General features: G+C 44.8%; 1 protein-coding gene across 1 annotated transcript in view; it reads left to right on the top strand.

Moving 5' to 3' along the window:
- Positions 1-24,626, top strand: part of NEO1 (neogenin 1) — a 740,505-nt gene that overhangs the window by 266,686 nt on the left and 449,193 nt on the right. Inside the window, 1 exon segment of the mRNA XM_030191504.1 lies at positions 8,229-8,504. Within this exon segment, the coding sequence (XP_030047364.1) occupies positions 8,229-8,504 (276 nt within the window).

Genomic DNA, 24,626 nt, shown 5'->3' with positions numbered 1-24,626 from the left:
GGAGGCAGAGGAGGACATCAGATATTTCTCTGATGAGGAGTCTGATGGCCTTCCTTCTGACCCCACTCCCTCCCCTGAAAGACAGCTTTCTCCTCCCGAGAGTCTGTCTTTCTCGGCCTTTGTCCGGGAGATGTCTACGGCCATCCCCTTCCCGGTGGTTGTGGAGGATGAGCCAAGGGCTGAGATGTTTCAGCTCTTGGACTATCCTTCTCCACCTAAGGAAGCGTCCACAGTACCCATGCATCATGTCCTAAAAAAGACATTGCTGGCGAACTGGACCAAGCCAGTAACTAATCCCCACATTCCCAAAAAGATAGAATCCCAATATCGGATCCATGGGGACCCAGAGCTGATGCTCACTCAGTTGCCTCACGACTCTGGTGTGGTGGATCTGGCCCTGAAGAAGGCTAAGAGTTCTAGGGAGCATGCTTTGGCGCCCCCGGGCAAAGACCCCAGAACCTTAGACTCCTTTGGGAGGAAGGCCTACTACCATTCTTACATGCTCGTGGCCAAGATTCAATCTTACCAGCTCTACACGAGCATCCATATGCGGAGCAATGTGCGTAAGCTGGCGGACTTGGTGGACCAGCTCCCTTCTGAGCAAGCCAAGCCGTTTCAGGAGGTGGTCAGGCAGCTGAAGGCATGTAGAAAATTCCTGGCCAGAGGGGTATTTGATACCTTTGATGTTGCATCCAGGGCCGCTGCTCAAGGTGTGGTGATGCGCAGACTCTCATGGCTGCGTGCCTCCGACCTGGAAAATAGGATCCAGCAGCGGATTGCGGACTCCCCTTGCCATGCGGATAACATTTTTGGGGAAAAAGTCGAACAGGTGGTAGAACAGCTCCACCAGCGGGATAACGCTTTCGACAAATTTTCCCGCCGGCAGCCTTCAGCATCTACCTCATCAGGTAGACATTTTTATGGGGGAAGGAGGACTGTTCCCTACTCTTCTGGTAAGCGTAGGTACAATCCTCCCTCTCGACAGCCTGCGGGCCAGGCTAAGCCCCAGCGCGCTCGCTCTCGTCAGCAGCATGCGCCTCAGCAAGGCCCCTCAGCTCCCCAGCAAAAGCAGGGGGCGAGCTTTTGACTGGCTCCAGCAGAGCATAGCCGATATCAAAGTGTCCGTGCCGGACGATCTACCGGTCGGGGGGAGGCTGAAAGTTTTTCGCCAAAGGTGGTCTCTTATAACCTTCGACCAGTGGGTTCTTCAAATAGTCCGGCAAGGATACACCCTCAATTTGGCCTCCATACCTCCAAATTGCCCACCGGGAGCTCAGTCTTTCAGCTTCCAGCACAAGCAGGTACTTGCAGAGGAACTCTCCGCCCTTCTCAGCGCCAATGCGGTCGAGCCCGTGCCACCGGGGCAAGAAGGGCTGGTATTCTATTCCAGGTACTTCCTTGTGGAAAAGAAAACAGGGGGGATGCGTCCCATCCTAGACCTAAGGGCCCTGAACAAATATCTGGTCAAGGAAAAGTTCAGGATGCTTTCCCTGGGCACTCTTCTTCCCATGATTCAGGAACAAGATTGGCTATGCTCTCTGGACTTAAAGGATGCTTACATGCATATTCCGATACTGCCAGCTCACAGACAGTATCTCCGATTCCGTCTGGGAACCCGTCACTTCCAGTACTGTGTGCTACCCTTTGGGCTCGCCTCCGCGCCCAGGGTGTTCACGAAGTGCCTGGCTGTGGTAGCAGCAGCGCTCCGCAGGCTTGGAGTGCACGTGTTCCCTTATCTTGACGATTGGCTGGTGAAGAACACATCCGAGGCAGGAGCTCTACAGTCCATGCAGATGACTATTCGCCTCCTGGAGCTACTGGGGTTTGTGATAAATTATCCAAAGTCCCACCTTCTCCCAGTACAGAGACTCGAATTCATAGGAGCTCTGCTGGATTCTCGGATGGCTCGTGCCTATCTTCCGGAGACAAGGGCCAACAATCTGCTGTCCCTCGCCTCCCGGGTGCGAGCTTCCCAGCAGATCACAGCTCGGCAGATGTTGAGATTGCTCGGCCACATGGCCTCCACAGTTCATGTGACTCCCATGGCTCGTCTTCGCATGCGATCTGCTCAATGGACCCTAGCTTCCCAGCGGTTTCAGGCTGCTGGGGATCTAGAGGACGTGATCCACCTGTCCACGAGTTTTCTCGAATCCCTGCACTGGTGGACGATTTGGTGCAATTTGACTCTGGGATGCCCTTTCCAAATTCTTCAGCCGCAAAAAGTGCTGACTACGGATGCGTCTCTCCTGGGGTGGGGAGCTCATGTCGATGGGCTTCACACCCAGGGAAGCTGGTCCCTCCAGGAACAAGGTCTACAGATCAATCTCCTGGAGTTACGAGCGGTCTGGAACGCTCTGAAGGCTTTCAGAGATCAGCTGTCCCACCAAATTATCCAAATTCAGACAGACAACCAGGTTGCCATGTATTACATATACAAGCAGGGGGGCACCGGATCTCGCCCCATTGTCAGGAAGCCGTCAGCATGTGGCTGTGGGCTCGCCGTCACGGCATGTTTCTCCAAGCCACATATCTGGCAGGCGTAAACAACAGTCTGGCCGACAGGTTGAGCAGGATTATGCAACCTCACGAGTGGTCGCTCAATTCCAGAGTAGTGCGCCAGATCTTCCAAGTGTGGGGCACCCCCTTGGTAGATTTCTTCGCATTTCAAGCCAACCACAAGGTCCCTCAGTTCTGTTCCAGACTTCAGGCCCACGGCCGGCTGGCATCGGATGCCTTTCTCCTGGATTGGGGGGAAGGCCTGCTGTATGCTTATCCTCCCATACCTCTGGTGGGGAAGACTTTGCTGAAACTCAAGCAGGACCGAGGCACCATGATTCTGATTGCTCCTTTTTGGCCGCGTCAGATCTGGTTCCCTCCTCTTCTGGAGTTGTCCTCCGAAGAACCCTGGAGATTGGAGTGTTTTCCGACCCTCATCACCCAGAACGAAGGGGCGCTTCTGCATCCCAGCCTCCGGTCTCTGGCTCTCACGGCCTGGATGTTGAGAGCGTAGACTTTGCCTCTTTGGGTCTGTCGGAGGGTGTCTCCCGTGTCTTGCTTGCTTCCAGGAAAGATTCCACTAAGAGGAGTTACTTCTTTTTATGGGGGAGGTTTGCCGTCTGGTGTGACAGCAAGGCCCTAGATCCTCGCTCTTGTCCTACACAGACCCTGCTTGACTACCTTCTGCACTTGTCTGAGTCTGGTCTCAAGACCAACTCTGTAAGGGTTCACCTTAGCGCAATCAGTGCATACCATTACCGTGTGGAAGGTAAGCCGATCTCGGGACAGCCTTTAGTTGTTCGCTTTATGAGAGTTTTGCTTTTCTCAAAGCCCCCCATCAAACCTCCTACAGTGTCATGGGATCTCAATGTCGTCCTCACCCAGCTGATGAAACCTCCTTTTGAGCCACTGAATTCATGCCATCTGAAGTACTTGACCTGGAAGGTGATTTTCTTGGTGGCAGTAACTTCAGCTCGTAGAGTCAGTGAGCTTCAGGCCCTGGTAGCCCATGCTTCTTACACCAAATTTCATCATAATAGAGTAGTCCTCCACACTCACCCTAAGTTCTTGCCAAAGGTGGTGTCAGAGTTCCATCTGAACCAGTCAATTGTCTTGCCAACATTCTTTCCTCGTCCGCATTCCTGCCCTGCTGAACGTCAGCTGCACACATTGGACTGCAAAAGAGCATTGGCCTTCTATCTGGAGCGGACACAGCCCAACAGACAGTCTGCCCAAATGTTTGTTTCTTTTGATCCCAACAGGAGGGGAGTGGCTGTGGGGAAACGCACCTTATCAAATTGGCTAGCAGACTGCATTTCCTTCACTTACGCCCAGGCTGGGCTGGCTCTTGAGGGTCATGTCACGGCTCACAATGTTAGAGCCATGGCTGCGTCAGTGGCCCACTTGAAGTCAGCCACTATTGAAGAGATCTGCAAGGCTGCGACGTGGTCATCTGTCCACACATTCACATCTCATTACTGCCTGCAGCAGGATACCCGACGCGACAGTCGGTTCGGGCAGTCGGTGCTTCAGAATCTGTTTGGGGTTTAGAATCCAACTCCACCCCCCTAGGCCCATTTTTTATTCTGTTCCAGGCTACACTTTCAGTTAGTTGGATAAGTTTGTTAGGTCAATCTCAGTTATGTCCTCGCCGTTGCGGGGCCCAATTGACCATGTTTGGTGTTTTGAGTGAGCCTGGGGGCTAGGCATACCCCATCAGTGAGAACAAGCAGCCTGCTTGTCCTCGGAGAAAGCGAATGCTACATACCTGTAGAAGGTATTCTCCGAGGACAGCAGGCTGATTGTTCTCACAAACCCGCCCGCCTCCCCTTTGGAGTTGGGTCTTCCCTTGTCTTTGTCTTGCTACATACGGGACTGACGAACACGAGCCGGTTCGGGCGGGAAGATGGCCGCGCATGCGCGGTGCGCGTGGGCGCGCGAGGACTAGCAAACGTCTTTGCTAGTGAAGATTCCGATTGGAGGGGTGCCGTGGACGTCACCCATCAGTGAGAACAATCAGCCTGCTGTCCTCGGAGAATACCTTCTACAGGTATGTAGCATTCGCTTTTCATTACTTTCAGTTCTAATTACAAGTTTAATTGTAATATGATGCTTACTATTTGGTGAAAAACATGAAATATTCTTTGTTTCATCTGTTTATATTATTTGATATGTTGTGTCACATTTTATATACTTTAAACTTTTAGACTCCTGATGCAGGCCATCTTGCCAAAACATGGCCCATGTTGAGGCAAGTGAAGATTATTATTAAAGGATATTTTAGCACTATTTGGCTTAGCATTTATTTGTTGTTTTTTTGCCTTATCATTGTTCTTCTGTTTTCCTTTGCTTACCACTGCATATTTCAACAATCATATTAATATACCTGGTTTTTAGGAGAAGATTTCTACTTACTGTGCCTGGAGCAGTGTTTCATAGAGAAAGTTCTTAATTGAAAACTGAAAATGTATGTGTGTGTATGCACTTGTTGAAGGGTTATTGTTACCAGCATTACCAGTATTCAAGCTGAAGAAGAAGGGTTATTATTATCACCAGTATCTAAACTGAAGACGGATTGTTGTTGCTTCCCCTTTTGTGCAGTAGCGGTTTACAGCGGGGCAGCCTCGGACTTTTCCATCACTAGCAGCTAAGTACTGACCAGTTTTTTAGATGGTTCGGGGGTTCAAATTAAGGGCTGTATTCTTTGCATTAGGGGTTATTTGTCTAGTTAGTGATATTTAATCGGGCTGGGTTCAGTTTGTATATAGTTTGGTGGTTGGTGTCTCTCAATAGGTAATAGTTAAGGAGGAAAATAGTTTTTTCAATTCACTCATTTTTCTCATCTACTATGAGTTTTTACATTTGATGTTTTTTTTTTCTTTTTTCCTCCTTGCTGGAAACAGTGATAGGAATGGACTCCTGAGTTGGAAGGTATTTGTTTAATACTTGTGTATTTTCCCTTCGAGGAGCTTTGAGGTTCCAATTTATATAAGTGGCTATTCCTGATTTCCAGGTTGGAAACTTTACCATATAATTGGGAGACACCCAGAACCTTAATCTTATAGTTCAAACTTCTAATTGGGGTAGAATATTAATTTATTGTTTGAATTTCCCTGTTTTGAGATAGAGGGTTTCATATATAACACTGAGCCATTAACGCCACTTCAAGAGGTTTAGCTAACTTCATTGTGTGTTGTGCTGTGCAGTTAACGCATTGTAAAAAAAAAATTGTGCTTTAACTGAATAGAAAATTATAGTGACTCCATTTAAATCAGAGGTTTTATAATTACTGCTCGATAACTGGAAAACTTTCTAGCACTTTAGTAGCTAGGCTCCAAATATCTGCCACACCTGATTGTAACTTGGCTTGAGTTAAATCCAACGTTATGATTACTTCTTCCATTTGGGCTATTGGTTCTCAAAAATGGTGAAACACAGTTATGCAAAATGTAGGCTATAAGGCCTGGCTGTGCTGTCCCCTGAGATTTTCCAGTATTGATGGGGAAGGAAGCTTCATTTGAATTTTTTTGTTTTGTTTTTTGTTTTGTTACATTTGTACCCCGCGCTTTCCCACTCATGGCAGGCTCAATGCGGCTTACATGGGGCAATGGAGGGTTAAGTGACTTGCCCAGAGTCACAAGGAGCTGCCCGTTGGGATTGGATAGTCAAATTCTCTAGAGCATATATTTAGCTGGTAGGAGGAAGAGGAATAGCTAAAGCAGAACACCTGAGTAATCTTGTACGGTGGGGGGGGGGGGGGGGGGGCTTTGAGGCCTTGGCCCCCCAAATTGGATTTGGACCTCCCAAGCTCTGCTGGTTTGGCTGGCCTGGGGGTCCCCAAGCCCCACGAGCAGAAGGTTTCCTCCAGCGCTGTTTGTCACCATGCTGCCTGTCCTGCTCCCTCCTTCCTCCCACAGTGCGCATGCTCAGTCGTGGAGGGGGGGGGGGGGGGGGGGAAGAAGGCAGCAAACAGCACTGGAGGAATGCAACTGCTGGCAGGGCAGGGGTTGTGGCGGGGGAACGAAGAGCAGTGGGGAGGTGGGGCAAAATGCGTCCCCCCCATTTTGACCTCACACTGCCTCCAAATTGAGGTCTGGCTAGGTTCCTGCTTTAAATGCTCTTTGATATGTAGAAAAACCATGCTGTGTAACTGAAGGCATCCATTGGTTAGCCTTATCCTCCTGTCCAGTGCTGCCCTTGCCCTGTCTGGTATCTGTCTCCAAGACAAGCGTAACCTTTAGATGAACTAAATGATGGCTTAGGGTGGGACCTTCATGTGTGTGGGGGAGGCAGAGGAGGCAAGGGGGAGGAGGTGTGGCAAAGAACATCTGCAGCAGTCAAAGCAAAATGCAAAGTCCTGATAGACACAGAAACTTAAAGAACCATCAGCATGTATTTTAATCCATAAGGAGGGTGGGTCAGTTTCAGATAGCCATTTCCCCTGGTTAAATGGCTTTGGAAATTGCCCTCATATCCTATATAATAAAATGCACCTCCAACATTCTGAAGCTGACTGCATGGCTGAGGCATTCCTGCTCTCTGTGTCCATCTCCTGAATTGACATCACATACTTCCGGGTTCGTCACAAGCAGAAGTGACCAACCACACGAGGTTTCTCGGCTTCAGAATGTTGGAGGTGCATTCTATTAAATAGGATTGGTCAGTTCCTTGAAGCACAGCCAGAGCTCAGCGTCCTGCACAGTAACGCTCAGACACCAGAGGGAGAGAGGGGGGGGGGGGGGGCTGACACCAGAGAGAGGGAGGGAGAGGGGCCTGACACCAGAGGGGGGGTATCTCTGTCACTCACACACACACTCTCTCTCTCTCACACAGTCAATGTCTTTCTCTCACTCTCACACACTGTCTCTCACACACTCTATGCCTCACACTGTATCACATTCACTCTATGTGTCACACAGTCACTCACACACTCTCTTGGTCTCATACACTCAGTCTCACAGAGAGTTTGTGTGTCACATACTCTCTCTCTCGCACACACTGTATCTGTGTGAAACACACTCTGTCTCTCACACTGTCTCACATACGCACTTGCACACACTTTCATTCTCGCACACACTTTCATTCTCACACACTCTCTCTCTCACAGACACACTCGCACCCAGACTCACTCTCTCTCTCACACACACACACTCGCACATTCACTCTCTCATTCACACACAGTCACTCTCACATACACTCTCTCAAACATACACACTTCGAGGAAAACCTTTCTAGCGCCCGTCTCATTTGTGTCAGAAACGGGGGCCTTTTTTTACTAGTAAATATATAAAAAGCAAAGGTTGTTATTTGAAAGTATGATGTCCTCATTTGTACAGGATTTTTCCTGAGGGGATGGTATAGGAGTTATCATGTTTGTCGAGTTTCAGTATTGCAAGGTTAGGTGCATGGGAGCCAGAATGCTAATTGAGGGGAACACAAGGCTGAAGGTTTGCCAAGGGCACCTAGCCCTGTCTGTTTCTGGTTCACTGTGCAGGATCTTCAAAAAAAAAAAAAACAGGTTGAAAATTTAAGGCTTTTTAAAAATGTTTCCTACATTTTAAAAACGGATAAAACAAAATTTCTTTAGTAAGTAAAGTTAATATTTATCAATAGAAAGCATGTTTGATAACTATATATATATATATATATATATATGTATATGTATATTTTATACGTGTGTGTATGTATGTTTTCTTACAATGTGTAACTTTTTTTTTTCTATTCACTCCAAGGTCTTCCAAGGTTTGCCAACCAGCCTGAACCCATATCTGTTTATGAAGGTGACAATGCAGTTCTGAACTGTGAAATCAGTGCTGATCTGGTGTCATTTCTGAGGTGGGAGCAGGATCGGGAACCCCTTATTCTGGATGAACGGATGGTCAAACTGCCTAGTGGAGCTCTGGTTATCAGTAATGCTACAGAGAGTGATAGAGGAATGTATCGGTGCGTGGTCGAAAATAGTGGTGCCCCAAAGTACAGCGATGAAGCGGAACTTAAAGTCCTTCCAGGTAGAAAATTTTTTGTAGGGCTGAACATTGATTAAAAAATTTTAATTGCTTAATTAATTGCATAAACCAGCCAACAGATGGTTTTATTTTCTGTTACTTCTATAATAATCCTAATGGTGTGAGAGGTTAACTCTCCCCCTGTTAAGTCTCCTCTTTGTCCCTCTCTTCTCCCGCCATCCAGCATCACTCCTTTCTCTCTTTCTCCTATTAGCCAGCCCCATCTCTCCCTTCCCACTTCACCATTTTGTATCACCTGTGCAGAAGGAAGGGATCCTCAGGAGCTTAGCCTAGAATGGGTGGCAGAGCTGGTGGTTGGGAGGCGGGGCTAGTGCTGGGCAGACTTATACGGTCTGTGCCGGGGCTGGTGGTTGGGAGGCGAGACTAGTGCTGGGCAGACTTATACGGTCTGTGCCGGGGCTGGTGTTTGGGCGGCGGGGATAGTGCTGGGCAGACTTATACGGTCAGTGCCAGAGCTGGTGGTGGGAGGCGGGGTTGGTGGTTGGGAGGCGTGGGTAGGGCTGGCCAGACTTATACGGTCTGTGCCCTGAAGAGGATAGTACAAATAAAAAAGTAGCACATATGAATTTATCTTCTTGGGCAGACTGGATGGACCATGCAGGTCTTTTTCTGCCGTCATCTACTATGTTACTATGTATTGTCTCTTGCCCCCACAATCCAGTATCACCCCATCTCTCCCACCCACTCACCCCCCCCCACCATCCAGTATCTCCCTTTCTCCCCTTAACCATCCAGTATTTCTTTCTCTCCCCCTTTCCCCACCACCACTATCCAGCATTGCCATATCCTCTATTTCCCCCCCTTTCCCAACCATCCAACATCATCCTATTCCCCCCCCCCACCCAAATCCTGCATTGCCCATCTGTGTCCCTTTTCTATGATGTAACTTTCTGTTTGAGACTGGCAAAAGCCAGCGATGATTCACATAAGGCAATATCCCTGCACTTGCCTCCTGTTTGCTTTTGCCTCCACCGCTATGCAGACAGAGCAAATAGACAAAATTATAAGCAGAGGAGTGTCTTTATTAGGCTCAATTCAAGTCACAAGATGTGATTCAGGAGCCTCAAACTTACTCTTCTTCATACGTTTTATATTAGATGGCATGAATCAATGTTTTTGAGTAAATCGCCTACTTCAGAAGTCACGAACTATATACAAAACAAGAATGATATTTCAATACACATATAATTAAAAAATAACACCAGTACTATAAATACATAAACAATTAGCAATTAAAGATCAATGATGGAGACACGTATGAAAAGGTATATAAAATATATGAATATATATTGGTAAAAACACATAAAAACATAAATAATTATCTAAAAGTGAAACCCCAAAACACTAATTACACAATTGAATCAAAGCACAGTGCATATTTAGAAGAAGAAGCCAGTATAAAGGCTGACCTTACTCTGTGCACATTTTATAATTGATATCCTAAAAGTGCAATCATCCAGTGAGGAATTTTCCCAAGGGGCACTTTAAAAAAGAACTATGAAAAAAACATTAAATGCTTTGACAAAATGAGTGCAGCAGCCAAACAATATAAATAAATAAATAAATAAATACATGAACATATTAAATGAAAGTAAATAAAGAAAAACATAAACAAAGTAACCCAAAAGGCAGTACTGTAATAAATGTATAAAGAATTTATATAATATATGGTTCCATGTAAAATGAAAAAATGAAGCGTGCACACTCTCTCTCTCTATTAAAAAAATATGTGTATATATATATATATATATATATATATATATATATACACACACTAGCCGTTCAGCCCGTAAAAACTGGCTAGTATAGGAATGGGGGGGGGGGGGGGGGGGGTTGAAGGCCCCCACCCCCGCCGCCGAGTTCGCCGCTGCCGCTCTCCCTCCGAGTTGGCCCCCCCCCGGAGCCGTGGCCACCCACCTTCCACCCAGTCAGGCTCTCGCTCCGCTATTGAAACAGCGAGGGCACGCAGCACACAGCTCTACTGCAGAGCTGCCGTGGCCTTCCTTCTTCTTCTCTGCCTGTGTCCCGCTCTCGTGTGACGGAACGTCGTCGAGGGCCGGACACAGGCAGAGAAGAAGAAGGAAGGCCAACGGCAGCTCAGCAGAGCTGTATGCTGCGTGCCCTCGCTGTTTCAATAGCGGAGTGAGGGCCCGACCGGGTGGAAGGTGGGTGGCGGCGGCGACTCCGGGTGGGGGGAGCGTTAGCGACGGCGGTGTCCCTCGCAAATGCGCAGTAGAGACCCTCTCTGTTCCGCCCCGTCATCATGTATTGACGCGGGGGCGGGGCAGAGAGGGTCTCTGCTGCGCATTTGCGAGTGAGTACGACACTCGCCATTTATATATATTGATATGATATATGATATATATATATATATATATATATATATTTTTTTTTTTTTTTTTTTTTTTTTTTTAAAGTAAAACGGGAACAGCAATAAGATTGACATAAGTGCATACTCTTATAATATACCTCCACCCCTATAAAGCACGAATACTGCATATTTAAAACAAACCAGACTCATTCTGAAAAGCTGGGCACCCATCTGCAGGGAAAACCGCTAAGGCATGGCCATGCAGGCAAAAAGAAAAATAACAGGGAAGGGATTTAAATGTATGCTATCTTTGCTTCAGACCAGCAGAGAGTCGGCGTCCTTGTAAATCAGTGCGGGATTAGATAACAGCCTCGTTTTGAAGAGGCATGATGTAAAAACAAAAAAACAAAAACAACCCCCTGAAAAGCCAACAAACTGTGGGTCAACGTTAAAACCTACTAAATGTGGCCACATGGATCCAGAGATTGAGCAAGCACACATGCTGCCAGTAGTGGTATAAGTATGTTATGAAAGATCATAATGTATATAAAAACAAAATAACTAAATGTACAATTAAAAAAATGGAGGGGGAAGGGGAAAAGAGAAAAAAGATAAGAGGAAAGGAAGATAGGTAAGTGGGTGATAGCGTATAGTGTGACGGAAAGGGGAGAGAGCAAAGAATATAGGGAGAAAAAAAGGAAGGAAAAAAGGGGGCAGGGGAAGGGAGAAAAAGGGGTAGGGGAATGAAAAAACTAAAAAATGGTATGAACTCATACAAGACTATAAACCAGTTAATTATGAAAATATCATATTAAAAGTTAAAATAGAGAAAAAGTCTAAAATCTATTTCTTTATTTAAACCATGTGGCGTCACTGAGTTCAGTTGAAAAATAAGTCTTTGTTCTTCCCTTAGCATCAAAATATCTGTCACCGCCTCTCCCTTTGGTTTAAATACTTTAAATACCAAAAATTTGAGGTCACTGATAGAATGGCCTACTCCATTCCAATATTTGACTAAAGATGTAGTGGTTAATGCAACTGCGGTGCTCTATGTTGCGTGTTTTAATCATTTTCTCTCTCTCTCTCTTTATATATATATAAACAAGGAAACTGAATGATATAAACCACTTGTGATGTATTATAGTCAGAATTATGTCTCAATTGGTAAATTTTTTTGTGTGGATGGATTTGTAAAAGATGACATCATAATAGAATGCTGACATATACTCCATTTATCACACTGTATGTGTTCTTTATATACTGTTGGTGTGTAACAGTTTCTTGAAATGCTGGATATGTCGATGGCACCAAGTTTTCTCTTCAGTTCTAAAACTTACCATATTGTCTTACCAAATTCTTCTCTGTAGACTATGTGATCACTAACCTCTTATCTCCAAAACAGTGATGACCTTCTAAAATGTTCCAATGCTTACGAATAACTTGCTGAATGTATTTTGCGAGATGAAAAAAAATCGCAGGGTATATACAATATCTGGAACACTCGCTCTATATGAGCTTTAGGGAGTTCCTCTCAGGGTTTAGATCTGGCTCTTAAGAAGCCTTTCTCAATATTCTGGAGTATCCCCTATTATAAAATATGCCGGCCATAGTGATTGATTGGTGGTCAAACTCATCAAGGTCTGTGCAAAGACATTTTATTCTGAGGATTTGATAGTATGGTAAGTTTGAAATATCTTTCTTGTTTTGTATGTAGTTTATGACTCCTGAAGCAGGCGGTTTATGCCGAAACATGAGTCCGTGTTGCGTCTGTGACTTGAATTGAACCTAAGAAACTTTTCTCTGGTTCTTTTGGATCCCCTCTGGTGACTTTTTTTCAGGAGGCCCATTGCACAACCCTACTTTGTTTTGCTGCTTGTAGTTCTTACATAGGATGTTCTGCTGCTTCTTTTGTGTGTTTCAAAGCAAAATTATAAGCAGGGCCAGATTAAGGCCAACTGATGCCCTAAGCACAGCCCAACAATAGTCCCCTCTGCCCTTCCATTATTTATTTATTTATTATTTCATTTGTATCCCACTATTTGCAGGCTCAATGTGGCTTACATGGTACCGTAGACGGCGTTCGCCAGTTGCGTTGTGAACAAATACAGGTGTTATTGATGGTAGGAAGGATCGTGTTTGGTAGATACATAGGGGAAGTTAGGGAGAGGGGATGAGGGTTAAGGTGTGTCCATTACAGTCCTTTGGTTTTGCAGTGTCGCAGGAACTTGGGGTTTTTATGTTGGGTTGGTGGGTATGCCTTTTGAACAGGTTGTTTTTAGTTCTTTCGGGAAACTTAGGTGGTCGTACAGTGTTTTTTACTATTTGTGGCAGTGCATTCCATAGTTTGTGCGCTTAAGTAAGAAAAGCTGGATGCATAAGTTGATTTGTATTTGAGTCCCTTTAGTACTTGGGTAGTGGAGATTTAGGTAAGTTCGTGCTGATCGTGTGTTTCTGATTGGCAGTCTATGAGGTCCTATCATTTATCTCGGGACTTCTCCGTAGATAATTTTACTTAATTGACAAGACATTAAAAGACTCAATAAGTGCTGAAAAATATCATTATTGTATAAAGCAAAAGATATATATTTATAGTGATTGGAAAAACACTGGATGTGGCAGATAGCAGAGAAAGTTAAGGGGCATAACCCTAAGCACATTTTATTTTGCTTAATGTTAATCCAGGGCTGATTATAAGCAATTTTTAATTTTGTTAAACCTGCTTAAAAGAAAGACTGTGTATTAGAACTCAGCAATCAAAAAGTAGCAGCTGACTGTGGGTCTACCATTTTGTATTCCCCTACATATATGGTTTTACAACATTGTATGATTTCACATGTGAGTAATAGTAATACTATGACAGTAATTTAACACTACTACTACTGCTATTATTTAGCATTTCTGTAGCGCTACAAGGCATACGCAGCGCTGCACAAACATAGAAGAAAGACAGTCCCTGCTCAAAGAGCTTACAATCTAATAGACAAAAAATAAATAAAGTAATCAAATCAATTAATGTGATCGGGAAGGAAGAGAGGAGGGTAGGTGGAGGCGAGTGGTTACAAGTGGTTTACGAGTCAAAAGCAATGTTAAAGAGGTGGGCTTTCAGTCTAGATTTAAAGGTGGCCAAGGATGGGGCAAGACGTAGGGGCTCAGGAAGTTTATTCCAGGCGTAGGGTGCAGCAAGACAGAAGGTGCGAAGTCTGGAGTTGGCAGTAGTGGAGAAGGGAACAGATAAGAAAGATTTATCCATGGAGCGGAGTGCACGGGAAGGGGTGTAGGGAAGGACGAGTGTGGAGAGATACTGGGGAGCAGCAGAGTGAATACATTTATAGGCTAGTAGAAGAAATTTGAACAGGATGCGAAAACGGATAGGGAGCCAGTGAAGGGTCTTGAGGAGAGGGGTAGTATGAGTAAAGCGACCCTGGCGGAAGATGAGACGGGCAGCAGAGTTTTGAACCGACTGGAGAGGGGAGAGGTGACTAAGTGGGAGGCCACTAATAGTGAATTTGTTTGCCAAGCTAAATGCATCAAAGACACAATGAGAGACTTAGAGCTGTTTTTCTTTTAATTTCAGCTAATGTTAAGTGTAATTATGAAAGAGAAATATGATCCTTGAATCACTTGAGTTCTTCTCTGTGTCTGAATGTACATTTAACTGTGATATATACACTCCTTTGTTCGCTTCTGAATTTGGTGTATTATAGAACCTCTACCATGAGAGAGCTAGTATTGTATGAATAGTTTTTAAAGCAGTTATCAGAACTTCAGCAATTTATCTGTCATTTGCTTATTTTAGGTTTCTTCTACTTCAGCATTATTTATCTTATACAGTTACAGTAAGTAAATTCCAGTGTGTCGAGGGGTTTATCTGGAGTCATTTTTCAGTAGCTCTTAAGTGTCATCTTTTTGAGCTAAAGAAGATATTAATAATCGTAAATCATGACAGATTGAAGATAGCACAGGGTATCTTAAGAAAAATGTAGACACAAAATCCAGTTAAATACTAGAATTGGGCCAAGAAACAGCATTATAGAATGTAATAACCTTGGAAGATGTAGTCCGATGATAAACAAAGAAAAACATTTCAAAATCTAGTTATGTTTTCTTGTGATGGAACACATGAACTTTGATTCATCCAAATTCTAACTAAAGGAGTCTACATACCTCTGAGGGGAAGGCAAGACAGCATCACAAACAACTAGAATGGAACAATGTAGTGAACAAGGCTGCAGGAAGAGAAGACACTTCCTACTACAGCTACAAAATAAATAAAGAAAAAAAGAAAATGGACCATTAGGTTGGAGCTAAGGAGAATGGTCAGCACTGCATTTAGGTTGGCAACCCCGTCCAGAGGTATAGAAAAAGAAGCAAGCTAGTCGAGAAGGAAAAGAAGAGGAGGCTGTAAAAGGACAGCAGAAGGTAGCCATTGAAAAGTATTGGAAAAACTGGGAAAGGATGGACCTAATACAATCTGAAAAGAGAGGGACCCTTCCTTGGCTGATGGATGCTCTGCTCCAGGTGAGTTTGGGCTAGAGGATGCAACCCCATTCAAGAGTGAGAGGAAGACCCATGAAGTGGCAGCCTGACTCCTTCTGTTAGCACACTGTCTTTCCAGTAATAGAAGATCTGAGCACCTATGCACTGATTATTTGTGAGAAGAACCATACTTTTTTCTGGATTACTGTAGACTGCTTTCTTTGTTTTATTTTTACACCAGTCTTTAGTGAGCATTGTAAACACACGATAGCATTGTTATGCTTTTTTGACTAACATTTGGACTGGGTAAAGAAAACAGAATTATTATGCAGTAACTGATATGTGAACTGTAAAGGCAAAATCCCCAAAATGCTTGTCTGCATTGCTTCTTATATTCCATAGAAGCCATATTAAAAAAGGCATCTGGTCAAGTCCACCTGCTTAAATTGTAATCGATTAAAGATAACTGGATAAATTTATCTAGTTATATTAGGTCTTCTGACTTAACTGCATAAAGTTAACTGGATAGTGTGGAATACTGAGTCTATCCAGTTACCCCCCCAGCATGCCTCTCTGCTCTCCCACATAAAACAAGTAAAATTTTGTCTGAACATCAACTTGCTTGGCCATAATGTAACTGGTCTCTTAAGAGAGTTTTGTAAAGCAGGTGTATAAACGCCTTTCAGTATTAACTCCCTGTTGTTATGAGTTGAATTGGTGCGAGTTCTCGGATATTAATGGGGAGTGTAAGACTACAGCCTGACCAACCTTTTGTGTGCCTATGTAATGCCGATTCTGCTGCAAAGCACTCTGGACTTCTGACAATACAGGTCTGCAAACTACCTGAGCATGAGTTATGAAAGAGCTATAGTTCTTTGTTTTCCTGATGTGTACATGTAGTGAAGCAGGTGTCTAAGGCCCTTTCTGCCTTGAGACTAGCTATGATGACCTTGAAGAAGCAGCAGTGTTGCCGCAGTCTTCATCCAATCTTGGTACCCTTGCATTCCTCATATCCATTCTCTTTCGTCACTGAAGATGTGGTATATCTGACTTGCACGTGACAGCAAATGTCTGATGTGCCCTGCTAACATTGTCGAGCTTAAGACAGTTTCCAGTGTTTAGAGACTTGCATACAGCACTGATAACAAAAACAGAAACTACTAATTACTGGTAAAGACAGACTTAAATTTTGGCAACAGGCTTTCTGCCATCTTTTCTTTTTATAGGTTTTGCTTTAAATATTGTGGGGCATTCAGTGTCGTTGCTCAATCCAAGGCAGCACTTAAGACTCTCAGACTCTTTGGGACATTTGACTTGCTCATCTATCCCTCTGTATGCTTTTGTGGCCTTATCTTCAGAGTCCTACACGGCTGCTGTCCTGAGAACTGGGTTGATTGCAGCCAGTGTAAGAGAAATAATTCCTGCCTCACAGTAGAGCAGCTGCCTTCCTGGGACCAGACCCATAGTCGGTGTCATGGCTGCCACAAAAGGTTGTATGGCTGTTAATTTTCCTTTTGGCTAGAAGTCAAATGAATTTTCTTTTGACCTTGGAAGTGTGAGTTAGGCCTTTCTGATACTTTGGTTAGGTCCCATTAGGGAAATGTATTAGTTATAAGATTTTTGTAAAAACAGAAACAAAAAAACTACTGCTATTTTTGCTAGGTCACAATAAATCATTATGACCCTTATTTTAGAAGCGTCCTTGCATTTAAATTGCAGCATTTCAATGGCTGGAGAAGCCCCGATGTTTTTTGTTTGAGGACTTTTAGTTTTGCTAGAGCAAAGTGGTTTTCAGACAAATACAGGTAGAAAGGAATGGCAACATCAGTGTAGTATAGCAGACAGAGAATAGTGATACATGTCATTTCTGAACAGGGACAATTCAGAAGTGCAGGAGCTGAGTACATCTGGATAGCGAGGGGGAGTGAGGAAGGAGAGGAGCTGGAGTAATCTGTATAGGACAATAATATATATACCTATTGCCTATGTCACATAGGGAATCTGCATTGGAAAACCAAGATATTTGAATTTACATATGCTCCACGGCACAACTGAGTTCTGTAGGGGCGGCTGTAAATCCCAGTGTTCTGAGTCTTTGTTATATGAGTGCGACCCCTCTTCTGCCAGTGGAGACATGCTTTTACATCACCTAACCGTTCCCTCTGACAAAAGACACCATCCCCCTGAGCCACCCTGGCAAAAACCTGAAACATGGTAGCCTCCCTCAGACTTACTGTCCCGTCCCAAGGCTTGAAGAATGGCTCTTGGGCCACAGGTTTACCCATCCCCGAACTGGTCCCTGGTGTCTAGTGGGGTGGGAGTGATTCCCATTTGCTCCTGTCTCGGGTCTTCACAATGGCTACTGAGACCTTTAGAGGTTATATTGCAGAATTACCAGTAGGATTTTGGTTTCCATAAGAACATAAGAATAGCCATACTGGGCTAGACCAGTGGTCCATCTAGCCCAGTGTCCTGTTTCCAACAGTGGGCAATCTAGGTCACAAGTACCCGTGAAACCCAAATAGTAGCAACATTCCATGCTACCAATCCCAGGGCAAGCAGTTGCTGCCCACATGTCTATTTCAATAACAAACCATGAACACCTTTTTTTATACACAGACTAGTAAAAAAGGCCCGTTTCTGACACACATGAAACAGGCGCTAGCAAGATTTTCCTCAGAGTGTGTATGTTTGAGAGAGTGTATGTGACAGTGACTGTATGTAAGAACGACAGTGAATGTGCGAGTATGTGTGTGTGTGAGAGAGAGAGAGTGAGTCTGGGTGCGAGTGTGTGTGTGTGAGAATGAGAGTGTGTGCAAGTGCGTATGTGAGACAGTGAGAGAGAGACAGAGTGTGTTTCACACAGATACAGTGTGTGTGTGAGACATAGACTCTCTGTGAGACTGAGTGTATGCGACCAAGAGAATGTGTGAGTAACTGTGTGACACATAGAGAGTGAATGTGATTCAGTGTGAGACATAGTGTGTGTGAGAGTGAGAGAGAGAAAGACATTGACTGTGAGAGAGAGAGTGTGTGTGTGACAGAGATACCTCCCCCCCTCTCTGGTGTCAGCCCCCCCTCCCCCCCTCTCTCTGGTGTCAGCCCCCCCCCCCCCCCCCCCCTCTCTGGTGTCTGAGCGTTACTATGCAGGACACTGAGCTCTGGCTGTGCTTCAAGGAACTGACCAATCCTATTTAATAGAATCCACCTCCAACATTCTGAAGCCGAGAAACCTCGTGTGGTTGGTCACTTCTGCTTGTGACGAACCCGGAAGTACGTGATGACAATTCAGGAGATGGATACAGAGAGCAGGAATGCCTCAGCCATGCAGTCAGCTTCAGAATGTTGGAGGTGCGTTTTATTATATAGGATATGTTAACCACTGTTACCATATCCTCTGGGAACAAGTTCTAGAGCTTAACTATTTATTGAGTGAAAAAAAAAATTCCTGTTTTGTTTTAAAAGTAAAAAATTGATTCACTTTTAATCTGTTCTCTGCCACTTGCGATTTTGTAGACCTTGATCATATCTCCCCATATATGGGGAAAAAATGATCTTTGGTGCCAGGGGAAGGAGATTTGGGGAAGCTGGTCTTAGGGTGGGGGCATCTGATTCTGGGATTGGGGCCCTTTGCAGGGGAGCAGTTATTTTAGAAAACAGCTCCTACATCTGGGTAGGGGGGGAGGAGTATGTTTTTTTTTTTCTCCCTTCACACCCAGTTCTGAATGTGGAAGGGCTTGAACATGCAGAACCTGCTAGAGGAGCCTCTTGTAAATTAGTATGGGGTTTCCACACATCCTTTGTCTCTAATTGTGAGCCTTTTCCAACAAATTATGAGGAACTCTCCTTAGAAGATCAAATTCTTATATGGAATTTTAAAACGAATTGGTCACTAGATAAAGTTGTTCCACTATTAGGCTTATTTTCGAAAGAGAAGGGCGCCCATCTTTCGACAGAAATCGGGACATGGGTGTTCTTCTCCCAGGGTCGCCCAAATCGGCATAATCAAAAGCCGATTTTGGGCGTCCTCAACTGCTTTCCGTCATAGGGACGACCAAAGTTCACAGGGGCGTGTGTGAAGCGTAGCGAAGGCGGGACTGGGGCATGCCTAACACATGGGCGTCCTCAACTGATAATGGAAAAAAGAAGGGCGTCCCTGATGAGCACTTGGGCGACTTTACTTGGTCCATTTTTTGTTACGACCAAGCCTCAAAAAGGTGCCAGAACTGACCAGATGACCACCAGAGGGAATCGGGGATGACCTCCCCTTACTCCCCAAGTGGTCACTAACCCCCTCTCACCCTAAAAAAAAACTTTAAAAATATTTTTTGCCAGCCTCAAATGTCATACCCAGCTCCATGACAGCAGAATGCAGGTCCCTGGAGCAGGTTTAGTGGGTGCAGTGCACTTCAGGCAGGCGGACCTAGGCCCATCCCCCCCTTACCTGTTACACTTGTGGTGGTAAATGTGAGCCCTTCAAAACCCACTAGAAACCCACTGTACCCACATGTAGGTGCCCCCTTCACCCCTTAGGGCTATGGTAGTGGTGTACAGTTGTGGGTAGTGGGTTTTGGGGGGGAGTTTGATGGGGCTCAGGGCACAAGGTAAGGGAGCTATGCACCTGGGAGCAATTTTTGAAGTCCACTGCAGTGCCCCCTAGGGTGCCTGGTTGGTGTCTTGGCATGTCAGGGGAACCAGTGCACTACGAATGCTGGCTCCTTCCACGACCAAAGTGCTTGCATTTGATCGTTTCTGAGATGGGCGTCCTCGGTTTCCATTATCGCCGAAAATCGGGGACGACCATCTCTAAGGTCAACCTAAATTTCGCGATTTGGGCGTCCCCGACCGTATTATCGAAACGAAAGATGGACGCCCATCTTTTTTTGATAATACAGGTTTCCCTGCCCCTTCGTGGGGATGTCCTGCGAGGACATACTCAAGAAAACTTGGGCGCCTCTTTCGATTATGCCCCTTCACGTGTACTGTCCAGGTTCATCAATGACATTTACATTCATGGTTACACTAGGGTCTAAGGTTACAGAAACAACATCTTAGGCATTTAGAATAGCAAAAAACTGCTCTTTTTTATTTTTGGTACTCCTGTAGCCAGGACCTGCCCACCAGGGGATGTACTATCCTCTCGCACCGAGGATATGTCTCCAAGTGCTGCCTGGGAGGGAAAGGTTAGGACAGCCGTTGTAGTTGGTGATTCGATCATTAGGCATATAGATAGCTGGGTGGCTGGTGAACGTGAGGATCGCCTGGTGACTTGCCTGCCTGGTGTGAAGGTGGCGGACCTCACACGTCACTTAGATAGGATTTTAGATAGTGCTGGGGAGGAGTCGGCTGTCTTGGTACATGTGGGTACCAATGATGTAGGAAAATGTGGGAGAGAGGTTCTGGATGCCAAATTTAGGCTCTTAGGTAGAAAGCTCAAATCCAGATCCTCTAGGGTAACATTTTCTGAAATGCTACCTGTTCCATGCGCGGGGCCAAAGAGACAGGCAGAGCTCCGGAGTCTCAATGCGTGGATGAAATGATGGTGCAGGGAGGAGGGTTTTAGATTTGTTAGGAACTGGGCAACATTCTGGGGAAGGGGGGGGGGCCTATTCCAAAAGGATGGGCTCCACCTTAACCAGGGTGGGACCAGGCTGCTGGCGTCGGCATTTAAAAAGGAGATAGAGCAGCTTTTAAACTAGAAATGGGGGGAAGGCCGACAGTCGCTCAAAAGGGCATGGTTTGGGATAAGGTATCTTGCAAGGATACCTCACAAACAGGGAAGCTAGGGTTTCTGGATAGTGAGGTTGCACAACAGACCGTGGTAGGCCAGGTGCCCTTAAATACAACCAAAGATCAGACAAAAGATGGCAAATCATTAGTGTCAAGTACTAAGCATCATGCAAATAGGAACAACAAACATACTCTGAAATGTCTATATGCAAATGCTAGGAGTCTAAGAAATAAGATAGGAGAGTTGGAATATATTGCACTAAATGAAAAATTAGATATAATAGGCATTACTGAGACCTGGTGGAAGGAGGATAACCAGTGGGACACTGTCATACGGGGGTACAAAGTATATCATAGTGATAGGGTGGACCGGACTTGTGGAGGGGTAGCATTGTATATTAACGAGAGCCTTGACTCAGATAGATTACAAATTCAGCAGGACACAAATCGCACCTTTGAATCATTGTGGGTTGAAATTCCATGTGTAAAAGGGAAAAGGACGGTGATAGGAGTGTACCGTCCGCTTCGCCAGGATCAGCAGGTAGACGCAGAAATGATAAAAGAAATCAGAGACACAAACAAAATGGGCAATGCGATAATAATGGGTGACTTCAATTATCCAAATATAGATTGGATAAATGTAACATCGGGACACGCTAGAGAGGTACAATTCCTTGATGAAATCAAGGACAGCTTTATGGTGCAGCTGGTGCAGGAGCTGACGAGAGAAGGAAAAATTCTAGACTTGGCCCTTAGTGGAGCACATGATCTGATGAGGGACGTTATGGTACTGGGGCCGCTTGATAGTGATTATAATATGATCAGTTTTGATATCAACCTTAAAGTAACTATACACAGGAAGTCAAATACGTTAGCGTTTAACTTTAAAAAAGGAGACTATGATAAAATGAGAAGAACGGTTAAAAAAAAACCTTAGGGGGGCAACTGAGAGGGTAAAAACTGTACAACAGGCATGGACGCTGTTCAAAAATACCATCCTGGAGGCCCAGTCCAAACATATTCCGCGAATTAGAAAAGAAAGACGGAAGTCCAAAAGACAGTCGGCGTGGTTGAAAAATAAGGTGAAGGAAGCTATTAGGGCTAAAAGAAACGCCTTCAGAAAATGGAAGAAGGAACTGTCTGAAAATAACAAGAAGCAGCATAAGGAGTGTCAAAGCAAATGCAAGGCGCAAATAAAGAAGGCAAAGGGGGATTATGAAAAAAAGATAGCATTAGAGGCAAAAAAACATAGCAAAACTTTTTTCGGTATATTAAAAGCAGGAAGCCGGCAAAAGAATCGTTTGGGCCGCTGGATGACTGAGGGGTAAAAGGGGGCGATCAAGGAAGATAAAGACGTAGCGGAGAGATTGAATGAATTCTTGGCTTTGGTCTTCACTGAGGAAGATTTGGATGGGATACCGGTGTCCGAAATGGTATTTCAAGCGGACGAGTTGGACAGACTTACTGGCTTCACGGTAAACCTGGAGGACGTAATGGGGCAGTTCAGCAAACTGAAGAGCAGCAAATCTCCTGGACCGGATGGTATTCATCCTAGAGTACTGATAGAACTGAAAAATGAGCTTGCGGAGCTACTGCTAGTGATATGCAATTTATCCTTAAAATTGAGCGTGGTACCGGAAGATTGGAGGGTGGCCAATGTAATGCCGATTTTTAAAAAAGGTTCCAGGGGAGATCCGGGAAATTATAGACCGGTGAGTCTGACGTCGGTGCTGGGGAAAATGGTAGAGGCTATTATCAAAAACAAAATTACAGAGCACATCCGAGGACATGGATTACTGAGACTAAATCAGCACGGCTTTTGTGTGGGGAAATCTTGCCTGACCAATTTACTTCAATTCTTTGAAGGAGTAAACAAACATGTGGACAAAGGGGAGCCAGTTGATATCATGTATCTGGATTTTCAAAAGGCGTTTGACAAGGTACCTCATGAAAGGCTACAGAGGAAATTGGAGGGTCATGGAATAGGAAGAAATGTCCTATTGTGGATTAAAAACTGGTTGAAGGATAGGAAACAGAGTGGGGTTAAATGGGCAGTATTCACAATGGAGAAGGATAGTTAGTGGGGTTCCTCAGGGGTCTGTGCTAGGACTGCTGCTTTTTAATATATTTATAAATGATTTAGAGATGGGAGTAACTAGCGAGGTAATTAAATTTGTTGATGACACAAAGTTATTCAAAGTCGTTAACTCGCGACAGGATTGTGAAAAATTACAGAAGGACCTTACGAGACTGTGAAACTGGGCGGCTAAATGGCAGATGACGTTTAATGTGGGCAAGTGCAAGGTGATGCATGTGGGAAAAAAGAACCCGAATTATAGCTACGTCATGCAAGGTTCCACGTTAGGAGTTACGGACCAAGAAAGGGATCTGGGTGTCGTCGTCGATAATACACTGAAACCTTCTGCTCAGTGTGCTGCTGCGGCTAGGAAAGCGAATAGAATGTTGGGTATTATTAGGAAAGGTATGGAAAACAGGTGTGAGGATGTTATAATGCCGTTGTATCGCTCCATGGTGCGACCGCACCTTGAGTATTGTGTTCAATTCTGGTCGCCGCATCTCAAGAAAGATATAGTAGAATTGGAAAAGGTGCAGCGAAGGGCGACTAAAATGTTATTGGGGATGGGACGACTTCCCTATGAAGAAAGACTAAGGAGGCTAGGGCTTTTCAGCTTGCAGAAGAGACGGCTGAGGGGAGACATGATAGAGGTATGTAAAATAATGAGTGGAGTGCAACAGGTGGATGTGAAGCGTCTGTTCACGCTTTCCAAAAATACTAGGACTAGGGGGCAAGCGATGAAACTGCAGTGTAGTAAATTTAAAACAAATCGGAGAAAATGTTACTTCACCCAATGCGTAATTAAACTCTGGAATTTGTTGCCAGAGAATGTGGTGAAGGCGGTTAGCTTAGCAGAGTTTAAAAAGGGGTTAGACGGTTTCCTAAAGAACAAGTCCATAAACCACTACTAAATGGACTTGAGAAAAATCCACAGTTCTAGGAATAACATGTATAGAATGTTTGTACGTTTGGGAAGCTTGCCAGGTGCCCTTGTCCTGGATTGGCCGCCTGTCATGGACAGGATGCTGGGCTCGATGGACCCTTGGTCTTTTCCCAGTGTGGCATTACTTATGTTCTTATGTACTTTATTAGGCCAAGATCAGGAACACAATAAAAGCAGAGAATATATCCCATAATACAACAGAGCAATTGTCACGAAGAAAAATAAATGGATTTTTTTCTTCTCTTCTTCAGAAAGACCCAAATCCTTCTTGGTTATTTAAACTTCTCATTTAACTAATTCTCCACAATTAGAACATAAGAGTAGCCGGACTGAGTCAGACCAATGGTCCATCTAGCCCATTATCCTGTTCCCAACAGTGGTCAAGCCAGATTACAAGTACCTGGCAGAAACTCAAATCATGGCAACATTCCATGCTACATATCCCAGGGCAAGCAGTTGGTTCCCCTTGTTTGTCTCAATAGCAGACTATGGACGTTTCCTCCAGGAACATGTTCAAACCTGTTTTTAAACCCAGATGTGCTAACTGCTGTTAACACATCCTCTGGC

The sequence above is a fragment of the Microcaecilia unicolor genome, chromosome 1 (assembly GCF_901765095.1).
Source record: "Microcaecilia unicolor chromosome 1, aMicUni1.1, whole genome shotgun sequence".
Classification (NCBI taxonomy): Eukaryota; Metazoa; Chordata; class Amphibia; order Gymnophiona; family Siphonopidae; genus Microcaecilia; species Microcaecilia unicolor.
The sequence above is the reverse complement of the archived record's forward strand: the minus strand, read 5'-3'. Positions and strand labels throughout refer to the sequence as shown.